At 38.0% G+C, this 19044-nt stretch overlaps 1 protein-coding gene across 1 annotated transcript in view; it reads left to right on the top strand.

Annotated features, from left to right (window-relative positions):
- GABBR2 (gamma-aminobutyric acid type B receptor subunit 2) overlaps positions 1-19044 on the top strand; it is a gene marked incomplete at both ends in the record, with an annotated part of 486849 nt that overhangs the window by 439097 nt on the left and 28708 nt on the right. The window contains one exon of the mRNA XM_082045863.1: positions 8870-8980. Within this exon, the coding sequence (XP_081901989.1) occupies positions 8870-8980 (111 nt within the window). The remainder of the gene's footprint in view (positions 1-8869; positions 8981-19044) is intronic.

Below are 19044 nucleotides of genomic sequence, written 5' to 3'. Positions count from 1 at the left end.
ATCCATAAATTAAAGGAATTATAACACCAAACAGAAGATACTATTGAAGTGAGATTGTTGCCCTCCTTGGCCCAAATAGCTGGGGACAACTGAGGACCAGAGAGTGTTTCTTCTTGGAAGAAGCAACCAATGATAGATTTTGTTAGCTGTTTGGGGCAAATCTGGCTTATTTACAGGAAAAGTGCTAAATCATGGCATGTCCTCCAGTGTAGCAGAAAAACTTCAAACCCAGCTCGCCAGCTGTGATTCTGGGCAGCTTCACAGGAAAGGAGGGGGAAACATTCTTCCTCACCTTGTGAAGCTGATAGCAAGAAGTGAGCATTTCTCGAAGATTCTGTGCAACACAGGAGGATCCGGATATTAACAGATTATCTAACTTGCTTTTGTTTCATATCTTGGCCTTCTGCCCTCCCTTCAAAGAAAAACACATGTTCTACTGCTGAGAGTGCTTTATTAAGTCTTTGTAACACTTGTCTTGCTGCCTCCATGCACATACTCAGAAACATTTCATTTTCCAGTCCCTAGAAATGTAATTGGGGCAACATTCTCTCAGGAAATAATATGATGTAAATTTTCTACCAAAGAGATTCCTGAATGCAGAGTGGGGAGACTTAGTCATGGTTGTTTGAAACACTCAATGATACAAGAGAATTTTGCCTTTTCCCTTTCATTGTTAGTCTGCATTTGTTTGCAGGGATCAGAGGGGTTTCTTTCCTCAGTCTAATCTATTATTTTGTGTTTTATGTTAGTGCAAATAAACGAAATTGTGCAGATTAGGGCATGGTATTAATAAAAATACCAAGAAAACTCTGGGAAGCTTTTGCTCTCAAAAATCGGTTTCATTTAAATAAAAATGAAGCACCACAAGACCAAAACAAAATCATTAAGTAAAGTGGTGTTATAAATAATGCTGCTGAGAGATTTTATTTACAAGTAAATGTATGGATACACTCACAATACAAGAGCTTATAAATAGGTCTTTTGGCATTTTGTCATCTTTCAATCACACTAACTTACAAGTATGCTTACTGCTTTCTGGAATTATTTGTACAAGAGGCAGATGGGAGTTAGAAGGTAGGCTTGTTGTAAAGATATTATAGTGTGATTATCACTGTGACTGTAATACCAGACCTTATTGTTTTGGAGTGGTAGGAATTACAGTGGTTACCTCTAACACATTTTCTCTTTTTTTTTTTTCTTTTTTTCTATCTTTCTTCACTCCCATCCACTTGGAAAGTTAGACCTGGATTCTGTATTTATAGCTGAGTGATGTAAAATAACTACATCAATGTTCTTGAAGCCCCAAAATATATTAGAACTTTTTACGTTGGCTTGTATGGTTCATCTTTTTTGTGTTTTAGAAAACAAAACGGGGGGGGAATGGGGGGGGCGGTGAATGGAGGGGGGAAAGGCAACCAGATAAAAAATAGGTATATACACATTGGTATTCCAGCAAATGTCATTTTGTGTAATGATTTCTAGGTAGACAACCATTACAGGATTACTGGCCCATATGTATGCTATGCTAAAATACCACTTGGGATGAAGTTTTTTAGGAGTTACAATGTAAACAGGATTTCTTCTGATCTGATGGAAGAGTTTAATTTTTGAAGTTTTCATGCCTAAGTCCAGTCTACTGACCGAGGTGGGATGGGGGAGCTGAATTTCAGTATAACAAGAAAAGGAATGAAGCAGAAAATACCCTGTAATCACCCTGTTTAACCTAAAGATATAATTTACTTCATGTCACAATGGTGTGTATTCAGATCTAGGTGAGAAACCTTGTGTCCTGACACACATCACATCACAGCTCCGGGCAAATCATCTGGAGAATTCCACTGAGCCACCTGTGTTGTGGGTTTGGGAAGAAGGGACATACGGGGCCCAAGGCTGACTGCTGTCCTAAACGGTTCCATCCAAAGCCTAAACAGTGGGATTATAGTTTGGAATAATACTGCATTGCTGCAGTACTCATCACCACTGTGAAACCTTTGGAAATTTCAAGACTAATCCTTAGCCTCATTCATTAACATGTTTGAAGTTGCTGGAATCTTCTCTGTTACAAACTAAGATAAACTTCAGGTTTCTAAAACTTTCACAAAACACAGAACCATTTTTTTGTTGTTGTTTTGCATCAATTTAAAATGCCAGTAATTTATTTTTAATCTTTATAATTGCTATAAATACCGTTTTAAAAGTTAGTGACAATCTAAAAATCACACATTTTCATTATAAATAGCTCTGCAGCAGGGCATCTGAAAGAATTGCCAACCTGATTTTAAATGTATTTTCAAGTCATTAAATTTATTGAAATTGATCCTTTTTCAAACAAACAAAAAAATTACATAGAAACATTTTTCTTCAACTTTTTTCTGGTAAATTTCTAATTCAAATTTATAAGTTGAATTAGAATTTTAGAAAATCCTAATTATAATTTCTAATTAGAAGTTTACTGTCAAAAACTGCTTCTGAACTGGAGTGAGAATTTTTACACTGATCATAGTTATCAGAAAGAAGGCGGTTTTTCTAACTCAAAGAAGTAAGGCACAATAGACTGAATTCCTCTCAGATTTCTTAGGCAATTTGCTTAACCTTCATATGATGACTCCTCCTCATCTACAGAAATAAGGTAACAGCTCCCTTTCTGATAGCATCATGAGCATTAATCCATTGTTCCAGCACAAAGTAAGTACATTCACAGATTAGAGGCTGAAGCAGTTGCAACTATTTCATGAAATAAAATTTCGTCTTCCATCTCAGATTATGAAAAATAATAATAGTCTTCATCATCAGTAACATTCCTAAACTTTTGATCCTTATGAGACGTTTTTCCATTCAGATGGGAACTGATGTAGCATGCTGTCTTGCTGCAGTTGTGTATTCATGGTCATCAACTGTAAATCTTTTTACAATTATAAATACATTATTTAAACTATTTGTTTTTAATGGTCTAAATTCTAGTGTCAAATCATTTTCTCCTTGAGGCCTCCATGAGTGAGCATCAAGTATGCACACTGAATGCAATGGATGACGTGGTTGCTTAGAACCTCATCCTTACCTTCTCCTGAAGTCAGAAGATTTATGTTTCTCATTTGTCTTGCAGAAGTTATGGAGTGGCCAAGTGTAAAGCCTGCTTTTATTGACAGAATCCTGCTTTCCTATACTGGAAAACAGCCCTTACTATAAGAAATAGTACTGTGCTCACCAATTAAAAGCTGGTTTTATTTTCCATGATCAAATGGTCCCATGACTCTGAATCAAGCAAAAATATATGAAGAAAAAGTTTTCCAATCAGTCACTGTCCTGGATCCCCAGACTATTACAGAAATGGCCAAATTTCTCAATTAATCTTGAAGAGAAATGAAATTGGTCACCGGACTGCAAGAATCCAGTAACAGTTTTGTACTCAGCTGAGCTGCTCTATAACTTACAATGTGATTTGTAATGTATCTGAACACAAGCTCAGATATGAGCAAAGACAGAGAAGTTTTTATTCTAGGTTGCCCACCAAATTTTCAATTGGAAGACATTCCAAGTGAGCTACCCCAGCCTAGTATTGAATTTTCTATTTTGCATTCGCAATTTTGCATTCATGGAAGGTATGACTACACAAAGTAAAAAATATATTAAACAAAAGGGATTCATTTCCTGGTAAATCTCTTTTGCATATCACAGTTGTTTTCCTCCAAAAATACCCTCAAATTATTAAGTAATTGAAAAGTAGATGGCCTGTCTCTTTTCATCAGTAATTGAGAACCCGGCTACAGTACACTGCATGTGGAAACTGTTTAAATCCTTTTGTGGAACACCTTTCCATTTTGATATGCAGTTTAGCACAGAGCAGAGCCAGTTACAATGTGCATGTAAATTTAATTTCTTACAGAATTTATAGTATAACTATAATTATCTTTGGGGGAAAAAAAGGTGAATTGAAAAAGAAGTAAGGATGATCTTCTAATTTAGCAAAGCCTGGATTTTCAGATAAGGAATCACATTTGAGCTACGTATGACTGTTAAATGTGCCAAGTTAAAAATGCCAGAGATGTCTAATTCATGCTGCAGACTAGCGATAGTATACAGTCATTACGCTAGTTAGATGGAAGCCATTTAAAGGGAAGATAAAACAAAGAGTGGGACGGTATATGAAGTCCATTTCAACAGTGTGACAGCAGACTATGATCCTGTATTTTCCTATACTATGGGAACCACACAGATTATTTTAAAGCTAATAAACAGAAGCTGCAACTATTTACCTTATGTTTCATAATAATATTTCAAAAAGACTGAGGCCTAATGTTCTGATTTTCCTACTGATGAAACTGCAGCTGCAGGAATGGCAAAATTTGCTGTAAAGTTTCTTAGAAAGCTTGTTGAGATTGTCCACCCATGAGCTGTGTTACGCAGCAGCATCACAACTCTGTAAATACGAATCGTTTGCCGTACTGGCCATGGGACCTGAAAAGGTGACCACATAGGAGTACCCTAGGAAGGTCAAGGACTTTGGGATACTGCGCAGTGGTCCAGTCTGTTCTTCACAGACATTTGCTGTATGAAATGCCTCGTGGAACATGGACCCTTCCTCCTTTTAAGACCTGTACAGAGCTATAGAGAAGGAATGGCAATAAAGACACAAAATAAGTTAATGATACTTTAATCACCATACAAATATCTTCCCACCGTGCAGAGTCTTTTCCAAGGAATTTTGGTTAATATAATAGCCACTAAGAATTCATAATTATAGATTTAAAAAGGAGACACAGGCTGTCTTTATATGGATCCAATAACATCATGCCCAGAAGGCACAGGTGCCGCCAGGTGGTTTGCCCTATCTTCCCACACCTTAGCCCAAGATAGGGCAAGCTGTCCATCACACTGCATATGTTCATTTGCTCAGATAGAGCCAGATCTTAAAGGAACTGAGATAATTGTTCCGCAAAAACTGCACTTGCCCTGGAAGCACTGCCTTTCTGCTTCCCTAATGTGGGCCTCTCTGGAAAGCAGCTCAAACTGGGCCTGTGGTTTTGTCTTGCAATCCATGGATACATGAAGTGCTGTTGCTGTTCAGTTGTTTTGAAAAGGTGTAGGAAGGCAGGAGGCACCCGGCAGTCTCAGTCATTGCCTGTGCCAGGGTCTGGCCTGCAAATTTTCCCTGTGGTTCCAAGTGTTTCTAGGCTTCTCTGGTCCCTCTGGCAGTACCCACCTAAGCCATCACTCACCTTGTTACAACAAGGATCTGCCAGCCCACCAGCAGTCTGCAGAGCAAAGAAAAGGCAACAAAGCTATAAAAGTGACTAATAATAATATAGATAGAGGAGATATAAATGTTCTGTAGATAATATTGTTACTGGCTTGGGTTACTTTCTAAACCTAGCAAATCTTGTGTAAAACAAGTATTTTAGTGGTGATGACATAAAACTCTTGTATGAACAGATTAAATTGTTTATGTTCAGCTGCTGAAAACACTCCAGAAATTGATGTCAATGTCAGAAACCCTATTAGGTTTCAGAAGATGTAGGAAACCTCCAGCCTCATCACAAGACAGGAGGTCTGCAGGCTATTGAGAATGACATCTGAAGGACATTTAGATTGTTTTCTATAAAAGGAAAGGGCAAATTTCCAGTGCACACATAATCACTGGTAGCATTTATGTTGTCATTCTCTCTAGAGCAGCAACAAAGTGCACAAATGGTGGATGATTAGAGAGGTCAGTAAAGTGCTCCGTTCAGCTGTAATTGTAGAGTTTTTAAAAACTCTTTTGACATCAGAAAATATGTTTTTTTAACCCAGCTTTTCGCTGATTAGTTAATTCATGCAAAATCAGTGAAGAAACAGAATGGCAAATTGAAAGTGGTAAAATAGGAATGCCATTTTACAGTAGGGATAAGTAATCATCAAAATCAGTTTACTGTAAAATTACTGCTACCTGCCAGTGCTTAACTCCACATGCACAAGTATTCAGCAAAATTTTGTTGAAAATATTACCACCTTGCAAATCTGGAAAGTGCTTTGAAAGAAGTACTGCTCCATGCACACTTTTGCTGATGCTGCAGTCAGTATTCTCTCTTTTCCTACTCCCCATAGAGCACTTCACAAAAATTTATCTCACATAGAAAAATCTGAACACACTGTTTTATTTAATTAACATATATTTTAGGCTATCATTGCCTTATAAAGTCTGACACTCTTCCTACTGAGGAAATCATGCAGCTTCTTTCTCTCTAGTAAGATTTGAAAACAAGTTATGTTTTCTGTTTCATCATTTCTCTGCCCAGGTCTCTCAGTTTTGAGTAATGAATGGATGTATGCTTTCCAGTTTTGAAACAAATTTGCATTAGAGAATAACCACATAGTGAAAATAAAAAGACAACCTGCCACTGACCAAATAAAAGTTTGCATTTCAGTCATATTCTATGAAATAAGGAATTATTCCAATTGCTCGTAGTTGGTTAAAAGTGGTGGAATGCTTCAGTCACACCGTGAGTGGAGGTTTCAACCCATGGACAAGGGAAAAAAGTACATGACATTGTCTGTTGCACCAGGAGGTCTACATTATTTATAAACTTGCTTGTTTTACAAACAAATGAAACTGAAATAGATGGAATACGTGGCAGAAAGGACCTAGAGCTGGGGACGTGAAGACACAGTCCTGTGCTCATTCCCCAATGTGGAAAAAACCAAAACCAACCAACCAATCACACAAACAAACAAAAATCTACATTAAAAAAAACCCCACCACATTCTGATGGTCACAAGCTTAAATTTGATGTCATTTTCATAATTCCAGACCATGAGGGATGCAACTGTTGGCATACTGTAGATTGAAGATGGAAAAAAAATATTTAAAGCAGTCTCAGGTATAGATTAGAATTTCAGGAGAATGTCTCTGTAGTACAGTCCTGTTCACAATCAGTTACACACTTAGAGCTATATTTTAATGATTTGTCTTGTAAAGTTTACATCATACTAGTCAAAAATGTTGTTACCACATTGCAGGTGGAAACTTTGGTGTGAAAGGATACTTTGCCTTCAGTGCACCTAAATTTTTGCATTGGCCTTTTGTTGGTGGTGAGGGCAAATGTGGTAGTTCAACTGGTCCCTGGACAAACATCTGCAGCATTTTAAATGTTGTGATGCCACTTAATCTTTGCAGCCATTTCAGTTCTTCATCTATTGGTTGTTTGCTTGTCATCAGCAACCGTTAGGGCGGAGACTTAAGCTCTCTTGGGGAGTTAATATTGCCTTCTCAAGTTTTACCTTCTTTTATTTTAGAGCACCTTTTTTCAAAGATCCTTATTCTCTTGTTCAGGGTTTCTACACAAGTTCAGGACAAGAAAAGGTTTTAAATGTTAATGTCTTGCCTTCTGAAGGATTTGCAAAGAAATTTCTGAATCCTTTGTGCAGTGCGTAGCAAAAGGTTGTTTGAATCTTTTTTCCCTCTGTGTGTCTAACTTGTTTCTTACATTATCTTTTGACAGTGTATGAGGTCAGGGGCAAAGTCTCACATATAAAAGACTGATGGAAGAAACTAAGCTGCAGGTTGATGCTGTGGCCACTGAAATGCATAATAAAATTCATATTGGCATCAGAGGTGGAATGGATAAGTTTTAGGAAATTATTCAGACATCACTGAAGTCCTTACACACATAATTCTGTGTTTCAGTTGGTGAAAATGTGTTTTTTCCTTAGCTCATATAATAATCATTATTCTTCTGCATAGATTTTTATACGTGGAAAATTGCACAGGGAAAGGGGAAATTGCAAAGCCCTGGGACAATGAGGTACAGAATGTTATGTCTGGGTTGATCTTAGTTTAGCTGAAGTTCAGATCCAGTGTTTCAAAGTAGAAAGGAAAAATAGCTTTCATCATTTCAGTGTATTCTGTAAAACAAAACAGACTGTAAGTACTCAGAATTACAAACAGGAGTATTCTGCAGTACCCAAAACAGGATCTCTCAGAATCGCATACAAGAGGCATCTTGTGTTCTTATGCAGTGCACACCAGTAAAAAGCAGTTGGGCCATACATTAATATATATTCTAATTGTAGAAAATGTAGTGGCTAATACCTGTTTGCTCTTTGTGGCAACTGTTTTCTTTCTTCCTGTTGTAATAAAAAAAAATAGTGAGGGAGATTGTTGGAGATTGTTGTTGCAGGTTTCTCTGAGTCTTAGTTATAACTTCTCCCTCATACAAACAGTGCTAGTAGTCTGCAAGTCCTCTTCATTCTGCACTTTAATACAATCTCCTTTTCAAAAGAAATGGGAGGTTACAAAGCTTTCAGCAGTATTAAATTTGGTGTAGAGGTTGACTTGCTCTGAAGGTCATTTTTTCCAGATTGTTTATGATTTACACTCTCTTCTAAGCTACTGATATAGTTACCATAGTGAATGGTCTTTGATTTAGCTCATGATTATCAACAAAAAAAAACCACCTGAAACACAGCAGTGTTTCATACATTGTTTATCAGCCATATGCCAGTGACACAAGAGCCGCAGGTGAAAGAAAGGATGACTTTAAGCACATTTATTTTCATGCCTGTGCATTCAAGCTGTTTGCCTTGTAGAAAAATTGGATGTCCTAAAGCTGAAAAATGTGACTGACACTATTAAAAACAGAGTGACTTCAGACATTTCCCTCCTGGTTTGTAGTAGAGGTGACCTCACCTGGTGGTAGTTATCATGCAGTTGGCTCCTCAGATATTTGCTTTTCACTGTATTCCTTTGCACATTCTTGGGTCTGCAGTCATCACAAGTTACTTTAAAGTTGTCCACTCTGTTTTCTACACATCCTCAATCTACTGAGAATAGATTTAAGTACCACTGAGGTGTGAATACAAATTAATCCAAATATTTCACCTTTTATTTTTGCAGCCGGACCCTGCAGGCAGAGACATCTCCATCCGACCCATCTTGGAGCACTGTGAAAACACTCACATGACAATTTGGCTTGGTATTGTCTACGCTTATAAAGGACTACTGATGGTAAGCATAGCTCGTTCTACACAACACTGATTTCAAGCTGATACTTCCTGATAGGTGTGAACTGAATTATATTTGCTTTCCTGGTGGCTGGGAGTTAGTTAAATCTTCCTTGAATACATGTTTTATAGTAGGACCTGTTCTAAAGTTCATTAGGTGGATATATGAACACATAAACTAAGGAAGACACTAAGAGAACTTAAGCTGAACCCTATAGATACACCACAAACCAAGAAATTCAATAGTGAAAGGATGGGTCTATGAATGAGACAGGTGGGACTAGGGTATTCTAGATGTCTGCCTCTGAGTTGCAAACCTCCTTCAGGAACAGTGGCAGGAGAAACAAGGTAAATTTGGAGCCTGAATCAAAGTAACCCTTTTGTTACTGAGGCCCAGCTCCAGAAAAAATATTTTATTTCTAAAATGGACATTAGGAAGAAGGAATCCTTAACCTTGACAGTTAAAAAAAAAAGGGCAAACAAAACCGTAAAGGTGACTATTAGTGATTAAAAGCTCCTAAGCTCCAAGGTTTTAAAAACATGGAATTTTGACAGCACTGACCACCTCAACACCTGTCTTGAGGTGAGACCCATCTGGATCCTAAACCTAGATAAATATTATTTTACACTGCCCAAAGGGTTCAGTCTGTTCTGTGTGTTTGTAGCACGCCCGTTTGTCAGGACGCCCATGAAGGGCTGGGCCAGCTGCTTCCACTCTGCACGGTTGGTCCTGCTGCCCTGGGGGAGGCCGGGGAGGGGGACCTGCTGGTGCCTGGAGGACACATCTTCCCTCTCCACAGTGAATGGCCGCTCTGCTGGGCTGCAGAGTCCCACTGTTTTTCATGTTGCTTTTCTCAGGCTGAAAGATCTTTAAATACACGATATAAAGTTCAACAGGAAGGGATGAGAGCTTTTTTTTTATATATATATAATTCTAAGTAGTCAGTAGCTTTGTGGTCATACTGGTCTGCTGGGGAGTGCCTTCAGGCAGAGGAGGGAGTAGCACCAAGTCTCTCTGGTTCCTTGTTGCCAGTTCTGATCCTGGAGCTACTAGCCAAAAGGAAGTTTCCCCACCTTCCTGTTTAAAAAAGAAGAAAGTAGCAACTTTAAGTGCTAAAGGTGCCTGCTTTCTGGACAATGTCCAAGCTGGCTGTGAAACCAAGAGCTAAGACATACTCAATCCCCCCGAAGGGATCAGGAATTAGGAGAGATTCTGTAGCTTAACATTTCTTACTGGGCAGCTCTGACTGCCTCTGGATTCACAGTAACCTCAACATGTAGCACAGCATTGAGGGATTTTTGTTAGGAAGACAAAGACGCCAGAAGTCAGGAGCCATGACTACTGAGCCACAGTTTGACACCAAGATTTAACTGTCCGTTGGCATAAAACATAATGCAAAAACACAGCACTTCACCCAAAATTGTACCAGTATGTGGAGCATCTTTGCACTCTGAATGAACTAGTCTAGCTCAAAAGAGATCACTGTAAATAAAAGGGAGTGAGGGCTCCTTTGGGTTGTCAAAGCCCTGGTACCATAGCAGGGCCTGTCTGCAAGTCACCACGTGGAGCTGGAGCTTCTGAAATTCCTACTTACCTTTTGTTTGATTCTTCCTAATCTGCATAGTGCCAATTTCTGATTTTGTCTCTTTTTTTTAAGTCAAATCTTCCAAAGACACACAGTTAAACTGGAAAGCATAGCTTTAGTACCCAATTGTTGACAAGGTATTTAACTTTACTGCGATATTTGCATTCTGTGTGCTGATAGTTTGTATACATTAGATCATTTATTTATCTTAATGGATGAAGTTCTTAATTTTTCACCCCTTTTCTAGTATATTAATTTATTACTGGTTTCACATATCTGCTAATAAATCCCTACTCTTCACTTAGGAGAGTATTTTTCACTTTGCATATTTCATTTTACAAGATTTTTCTTAGATAATTTGTTAAAAGGAACAATGTTATCTATACTTTTGTTACTTTCCAATCTCCTTGTATAGAAATTTTGAAGAGCTCATTTTGTGTTCCCCCAGACAGAATTTGCCAGTGTTCCTTATACAAGTACTTAAGACATTTTTCTCTGTGCTTCTGTTTGAAAAGTAAACAAGTAAATGTTTGGTTCACTTAGTGCTGTGTAAATCAAGAAATCAAATTAAAATTCCTTTAAAAATACTGAAGGATTGAAACAAATAGTGGCATAATTTTGAAAAAATAACTTCAAAAATGTTTTCAGTAAAAATCTTTTATTTGTTATTGAAGAGGGAAAATAACATTATATATTTAAAAAATACATTCTCAGGTAATTTTCTTTGAAGTTTCTTTCCATTTTGAGTTGTGCTCAACAATAATCAAACTGCATTGGTTCTCACTAGTCCTTTGCCCTGGTTTGGATTGTTGGTGTGTATGTTGGACTGTTTTCTATATGTGACTCAGCTTAAGTTTGCAAATGCCATTTGGCATTACTCACTATGCTTATTTCAGGCATGCAGTGTTTCATAACCACCAGTGAAATATAAACTTTTTATTACTCCAGTGCCCTTTTATCACAGTGGCACACACAAATCTGTACATATGAAAAAGGAAGATATTTTTCTGAATCACTTAAATAATGGGTATGGTGCATTATATGAGGACAACAAGATTGATGCATTTTGTCTCATCACGAAAGACGTTTCTGTATACCACACATACTGCCTTAAGAACAAAAAACAGAACCTCGCATATTACTGTATCATTTTGTAAAGGATTATGTAATATGAAATTCTGCAGTACATATAAAGCACTTATCTCTAATTTAACATACTTTATACTAAAGAGCTAGTATTGCTAATTGCAGTACTGTGCAATAATTAAAGTTTAATGGCTTAATGATTTACTCAGATCAAAATAATTTACAATGACCTCCTGCTGTCTCAAAATGAGAATATAAAAAAAATGGGTTAACCAAAAAAGTACTTTTCTTTTTTGGCTCGAAGATGTAGAGCAATACTGACCATTCTGATGACTTGACTGCACTGATGCAGTGAGTAAATCACTCAGGCTAGGGCAGAGCACAGGAGGACAGGCAAGGGCAGGGAAGGCAAGGCAAGGCAAAATAAGGGAAGGCATTTACTCACCAGGATGCACAGGTATATTAAAGTAAGCAAACAGTAAATGTGGGATTCACGCTTCTTCCATTGCCTGTGAAGGGATGTGAGGAAACGCGTCCTAACTGCATGAAGGCTTCTCAGTTATTGGACGCACATTCGTCAGGACTGGTGACCAGAAAATAACAGGAAGACGGCCATCCTAAATCTTGTCTTTGTATTATGCTGTGTTGATCTTCTTGGTGACCTTAGCTAAATCCCACCATACATATGGGACTCAAGGTCTGTCTGTGTGTACGTGGTTACCATCAGTTGCAGTATGTCATCTCTGATGATGTAGACATGGTTGAAAAGTACCTTTATTTGATATATTGCAAAGGATGATAGAAATCACATTATCGTAAACTTGCCAGTGATGCAATATTAGTGAATGTACCAATACCTTTCCAACCAGTATGAATTATTTTTCTGAACTCAGCCAGAACACCACCAGATTTGGGATGGACTGGACTCTTCTAGGGCTCTTTGCTTAGTAAACACACACACTAGACTTGTCTACAGTTTGATTCCCCTCTTCTTGGTAATGCATTTAATTAACATTAGACTCAAGATGCACTTATGTTGGAAGTTTCTTTGTGTTGCTGCTGTATTATTACAGTTACCTATTCTTCATCTACTGAGAAACAGGCTTCCAAAGCCAAGGTATCTTTTCAGTTTGGCTGTTGCTCTGCATATCAACTCCTAATTTTACCATGTAAGTGTTAATTAAGAGGTTTTTAAGTTATAACTAATATTACTGACCACTTCCAATACACAGTTTTTAACAGCTCGTCCTTATCTAACCTTGCTAAGGATGGAAACATCAGTATTTTGTGGTGGAAATAGGAAAAATTGATGCATATGCATCATGGGACTTGTTAAAGGTTACTAAGAATAAGAAATCTAATTCCTTCTAATGATTCATATTCCATCATTCTACTTTGGTCACTGTACTTGACATACTGTACAGCACATCTCCATAATGGATTTATGAAACCAAATAAACTATTATTTCAAGTACAATATATCTTTAGGGTAATGTTCAATCTTAATTCCAAGTTTGAGATAATTCCTTTGCTTCCTGAGGCTCTCTAATCACCAAGCTGTATTTGTTTAGCTGTGACTTCCAAACCTTGAACCTTAGTGGGTCTTGCATGTATGTTATCTGTCTTTCTCTGAAATTAACTGATGCTTTTACTCCTAGGAAAACTGCCCTGAGTTTGGCCAAATTTCTGTGACTTTTCTAAAATCTTATTGCTTTATGAAAATGACATCTATTAATTGTCTGCCATTGTCCACCTTTGCTGCCTCCGCATCATTTTCAGCCATGATGTTATAGCCTCCTTCAAGTCAAAGTTACAAATATGGGACAGCATTACCTCAGGAATTTTCAGAAACCTATCCATTTTTTCAGTAGCTTCTTATTAATAGTTACACATTGAGGTCTGTCACCATGATTATGATCAGTTTAAATTTGTTGTATTGATTTTGTAACATACCGTTTTAAAATCACAATACTGAGTTAAGACAAATGCTACTGAGAAATCCAAGTAAGCTGCATAAACGTGATTGTCTTTAGTCAGTCTTGCAATCTCATTGAAAGAAATAATAGTATGTTGAATTATATCACTATCTTTTTTTTTTTTGTTCTTTATTGCTTGAGTTCAGGTATCTGCCATTTCATTAATTTGCTTAGGATAGAAATTACCTTAATAGCTCTGTAATTACTGAAGATGTTCAACTTCCTCTTATCCCATATGGCCTCTTTATATCTTAAATGGAGCTTTGCCAGAATTCCAATAAATATCAACAATTAAGTGCAGCAGTCCAGACAGCTTCTAAATCAATTCCTAACACTCCGCCATGCAAGTTACCGCGTCTCTCTGATTACAGCACCTCGTCTTGACAGGACTTTCAAGAGCTCTCTTACTGCTGGAATAAGCTGCATTTCACGGTTTTGGCAAGACGTGAATGCATTGTTCCATCTCTGTGTAAATATAGAACAAAAATATTCATTAAGCATAGCTTATAATGCATCATTACTATCGAATTTGTCACCTTCCAAGGAATGAATCATTATTAGGATTCCTTTTGCTCCACATACATTTTTAGAAATCTTTATGAATTCTGTTAATGTTGCCAGCCATTCGTTTTCTACTAAATATTTAACTTCCCTTTCTGCTAAATGTATTTTAGAATTTTAATTCATAATCATTATTATTAATATCCTCTTTTAAACCTTTGTTACATGCTGTCTAGTTTTCAGGCAATTTTATTGCTTGTTTATTTTAAATTCCGCAACAACCCAAACAGTTTTTAAGGTAAGGAAAGCTTCTTTACATTTATGAAGTTCAGAGCAGATTGTTTACAGCAATACCCAAACATCTTTCAGTGACTGTTTGTAAACATCCCGGCTGCTTTCCCTGCTCCCTTCTCTGATAGTTTACTTCTCTTTGATGGCTGATCTACAAACATTACTTCTCTAATGTTTTCATGCACTTGGAAGTACATTTGCAAAAAGACATGAGGCACCAGGGTTTGGCATTTGGGCTGCAGTCGCTGCCCAGTGGCACAGTGTTCAGTCAGCACTTGGTGCTCTTGCCTTGCTGGGCAGGAGGGAAGAGCAGCTTGGCCGGAGTACATGGACCTCCCAAGCTTGAGATGCATCTTCTCTGAAGTCCAGCAGAGGCTGGTGGTGTGGCAGGCACCAGAAAGCAAACACCCAGCCAGAGTCCAGGCAGCCAGCAGTGTGCACAGAAGGGGTAACTTGAGTGCTAACAGCATTTGGGCACCTACAGGTGATACTGAGGGATGGCCTGACCGTCCTTGCTGGATGCTGGATGCAGCTTCTCATGAACACTTCAGGTGCTTAAAGCCTCTCTGTACATCAGACCCAGGAGCAGTGGTGTGCAACCTGCACTCCTCATTTCTTACTATTTTACTGTATTTAATCAACGTGGACTGGATATAGAGTTTTTTTGTCACTCCAAGGAAAGAGAAGCAGTGGAGTAGGTTACCCAGAGAGGATGATCAGCATCCATGCTTGGAAGGTTTCAAGACCAGACTGGATAGAGCTATGAGCAGCCTGGTCTGACCTCACAGCTGAGCCTGCTTTTTGAGCAGAAGGTTGCACTAGGTGATCTCCCCAAATGCCTCCTGATTATCTTATGATAGTATATCAACAATATGTCTATTCTTAATCAATCTCTGTATCAAATTAATGATTTTTATTTGTAGGAAAATTGAGTAGTCTCCAGATTATGTTAAAATTTCCCAATTATTTTCTGAAAATACCTTTGATTTTTAACACATTTACTTGCATTCTTTCCTAATTCCGTTCATGATTGAGCAGAGAACTCAGAAGAAGGGACTGCTGCCTTCTCAATTAATTTGCCTGATTCCAACTCATATTTATGGTGGGTTTAGCACCAACCCATCTGTCCCATCTTACAAACATTAGACAGGAAGATAATTAAGATTTATGGTGGGGGAAGGTAGTTTGTAGTGGTACCAGATATTTCTTGTATCTTTAATAAAACATTGACAGTTTTTTAACATCCAAAACATAAGTTAGCATATGGTTTTGTAGGATAAATTTTTCCCTATTATGACCAAAAAGAAACTTCAAATATATTCTTGAAATACTGCAGATATTGGAGTCTTCCCTTACATGTCTCTTTTTGTGTAGCAGAAATAGATTCAAGCTCTACCACACACTTGTTATTATCAGAGATGTTTGATCATTTTACAGTGTTGTGATTGTCTGTGGAAACCTTACCTCAGAGACAACATTAAAGCTGTTCCAAATGGATATTTCACTAATAACCAATTACATATTTGTTTCAACTTTGTTACTATAATGTGTTTCATGACTAAGTAGGATTTTCACAGAAGAAAGTCCGATACAGTCTCAACAGAAAGAAAATATTTTATTAACCTGTTGATTTGGGAGGCTGGAGTATAATGTGGAAAATTGTATCTGGATGCATGTTAGTGTCCATTTGCCCAGCTGCTTTCCACCTTGCCCTGGGCAGGACCATACAAAGTGCCCTGCAGCATAAAAGACTTTGCCAAGACCTTCACTAAAAAAGTCCATCAACTGAACAGCCATATACCATATTTTGCAATTAAAAAAATATTCACCTATTGTCCTACTGCTCAATAGAAATATTAAGCTTCCCTTTAGGACTGTCTATCCAGAGCAGCTCTGTGAAAATGAACTAAATTCGGAGCAGACTCATGCCAGAACAGGGGAGTGAGTGATGGTTTAATATCAGATTGTACTTACTGCAAAGGTAGGAGACCTACAAGGGTATAGTTTGTCTTTTAGTTTGTTAACCTTGGTGTGCTGGCTTCCTGAAACCTGCTCAGTAGTTTTTACCCCCCAATTATCCATGAAAACCTGAAAATCGAAATGCATCTTTTTTCTTTTTCAGTTTTGAAAATTTTCATCGAAAAAACTCTGCAGCCATTTCACTGAGACTAAAATCTGCCTATGTCTGTGATGATCTGGATTTAATGAACAAACACGCATAGGGAAACCCACAACTCCAGCATCATGGTTACTTAAGACTGGGAGGTGTTCATGGGCCAGAACTGCCTTTATTTTAAAGGACAGCAGGAGAGGAAATCTCCCAGTACTCTAGCCAGGAAAAAAAAAAAAAAAAAGCCATCTGTAAAACCTCTGAAGTAAAGGCTTGTTTTTGTTCTTTCATGCAGCACAGCAGGGCTGTGATCCACAAGTGAGCTCACTGAGTACTACTACAATACAGTAATTAGCTGCAGAGCTGAAGACTGGTCCAATACATAATCTTTCCAAAACCATACCCTCTGGTTTTTGGCAAGCATGACATGACAGGATTGGAGGCTTTTCCTCCGGTTTTTCTTTTCTCCTGTCTGATATCCTCAGTATAATTCTCTTTATCTTTCTTTTCTAATACTGCTTTTAACCCATGTTCAAAGTATAAGCAGACATGACTTACTTTAAAATGAAACATATAGACAAAATAGTTAAGGGCAGTACAGGGCAAGAGGGTAATAAGTGTGTATAAATAATTTCCTGCCTCTCATCTGCCAGTCTATGCAGTCCAATAGCAAATAAGACACTTGATTATATTAATATATGTTGTGGATCTGTAAGTAATCGTTACTGTGTTTAGCAGGAATTCTGTTGAACAAGATTTAGGTAACTAGTAAAGTTTTGAAAAACAGTGTTAAATGTTTTCTAATACTTCAGATAAAACACTTTTATTATATTCCCAGCTATCAGTCAGTATAGTCAGTATAAGATCTTTATTTAGTCAGTATAAGATCTTTAAAAATTGAACTTTGCCTGTTAAACTCTGTAAACACAAATATTGTATTCTCCGTAGTCCTACTATTCCTCTAAGACTTTAGTATAGATTTCTCTAAGTGACCAGAATTCTATCTTCAGTCACAGTGGTATAATCCTGTTGTCTTCAGATACTGTTTTCCGCCGATTTATTCAATGATTGTCTCACAGGCTATTAGGTGCACTGACAACACAGTCTAAATCCACCATATCAACTGCTACAAAGGTAATACTCTAAATCAATGTAGTGTCAAATGGAAGCTGCCTACCCTGAAACAAAAGATGAAACAAATCAATCTTGCCTTTATTGCCCATATCTTCAGGGAAAGCCCAAAATAACATTTTATGACACTTCTACATCAAGAAGATGTGTATTTAGTACATCAAAATGGGACAAGGCTTTAAGTTAGTGACTAACGATGTAGGAAGCCTTCCTTGTTGCACTCTCAATGTGTCTTTGGTTGAGATCCCTAAAGGGACTTGAATTAGACCATTAGACCTGACAGTAGACTACTGTGCTCCTTAAGTTTTAGATAACCGCTTTCTATAGGGGAATGCATAGCCCTGAGATATTTGATCTCCTTCTGTGATGCACGAGATGCATCAGGAGCCTCAAGACAGGAACTGCAACAGCCAGCAAGTGAGTTGGTATAAAACAGTGAGGACAGACATGTCCTACCCCTCTCCGAATCTAGCACATTAGTACTGCTAAGAGCTGCCTGCCTCCATCCCTGTGTTGGTGCACGCCTTCTCTAAACACTGTTTAATCAAAATTCTCAGCAGAGATCAGAACTGACATCCCACGCAAGTGCCCAAGTAATTAAGGCAGTCAGTCTCTCATTACATAAAATCTGACAGCTCTGAAAGAAGTTTGAGATCTCCTTCTGAAGACAGCCTCTAGTCTGGGGCTAGGGAGCACGCCTCAGGCAAGATTTGGAATTCTGCCAGCTTATCCAAACATGAAGCTGGTCATCACCAGCATCATTGTCTTCAATGAAGATGGCCGACACTCTATTTTGTGGGATGCCCAAGCCAGTAGACATGACCTAAGAAGCCTTTACCAGCTTGAGCCCGCTGGGAGAAATAGAAGGAGAGACAGCTGCGTTGCAAATCCCAGCAGGAGACCTTAAATATCAAATAGTGCTTAAATTGCATGACAGTCTCAAGACTGGGGTACCCCCAAGCACAATGAGAAGTGTGATTTACATAGCTGGGGAAGATTAATGTTTAAAGATTAGATACCGGGAGTAAAGAGCAGCTGAACTGGGTTACTGAGAGTCTGTGTTTTTAACTGGAGATCATAGGTTTCATATTCAAAACTTGTCAAGGAATCATCTGGACCTTTCACTAGCAACATCTGCATCCCATTCCTCAACCAAGCCATTTTAGAGATTTTCGGGATTTTTGCAGTCATAAAAGTGAATCTTTAATTTGTACAGATTGGCTGAGCCTCAGGAAGGGTGACAGTAAGAAGGGCAGATGAAGGGAAAGCAAAGTGTCATGTTCCCTCAGGAAAGCTCTATCTCAGAGGAGAAATCTTATCAAGTTTATGGAGCCCTTTAGGTACCTGTACCAGGCAAACAAGGAGCACCTCTGAAATCACCACTGTT

This window comes from Streptopelia decaocto (assembly GCF_964273445.1).
Source record: "Streptopelia decaocto genome assembly, chromosome: 2".
In the NCBI taxonomy this organism is placed as follows: Eukaryota; Metazoa; Chordata; class Aves; order Columbiformes; family Columbidae; genus Streptopelia; species Streptopelia decaocto.
The sequence above is the reverse complement of the archived record's forward strand: the minus strand, read 5'-3'. Positions and strand labels throughout refer to the sequence as shown.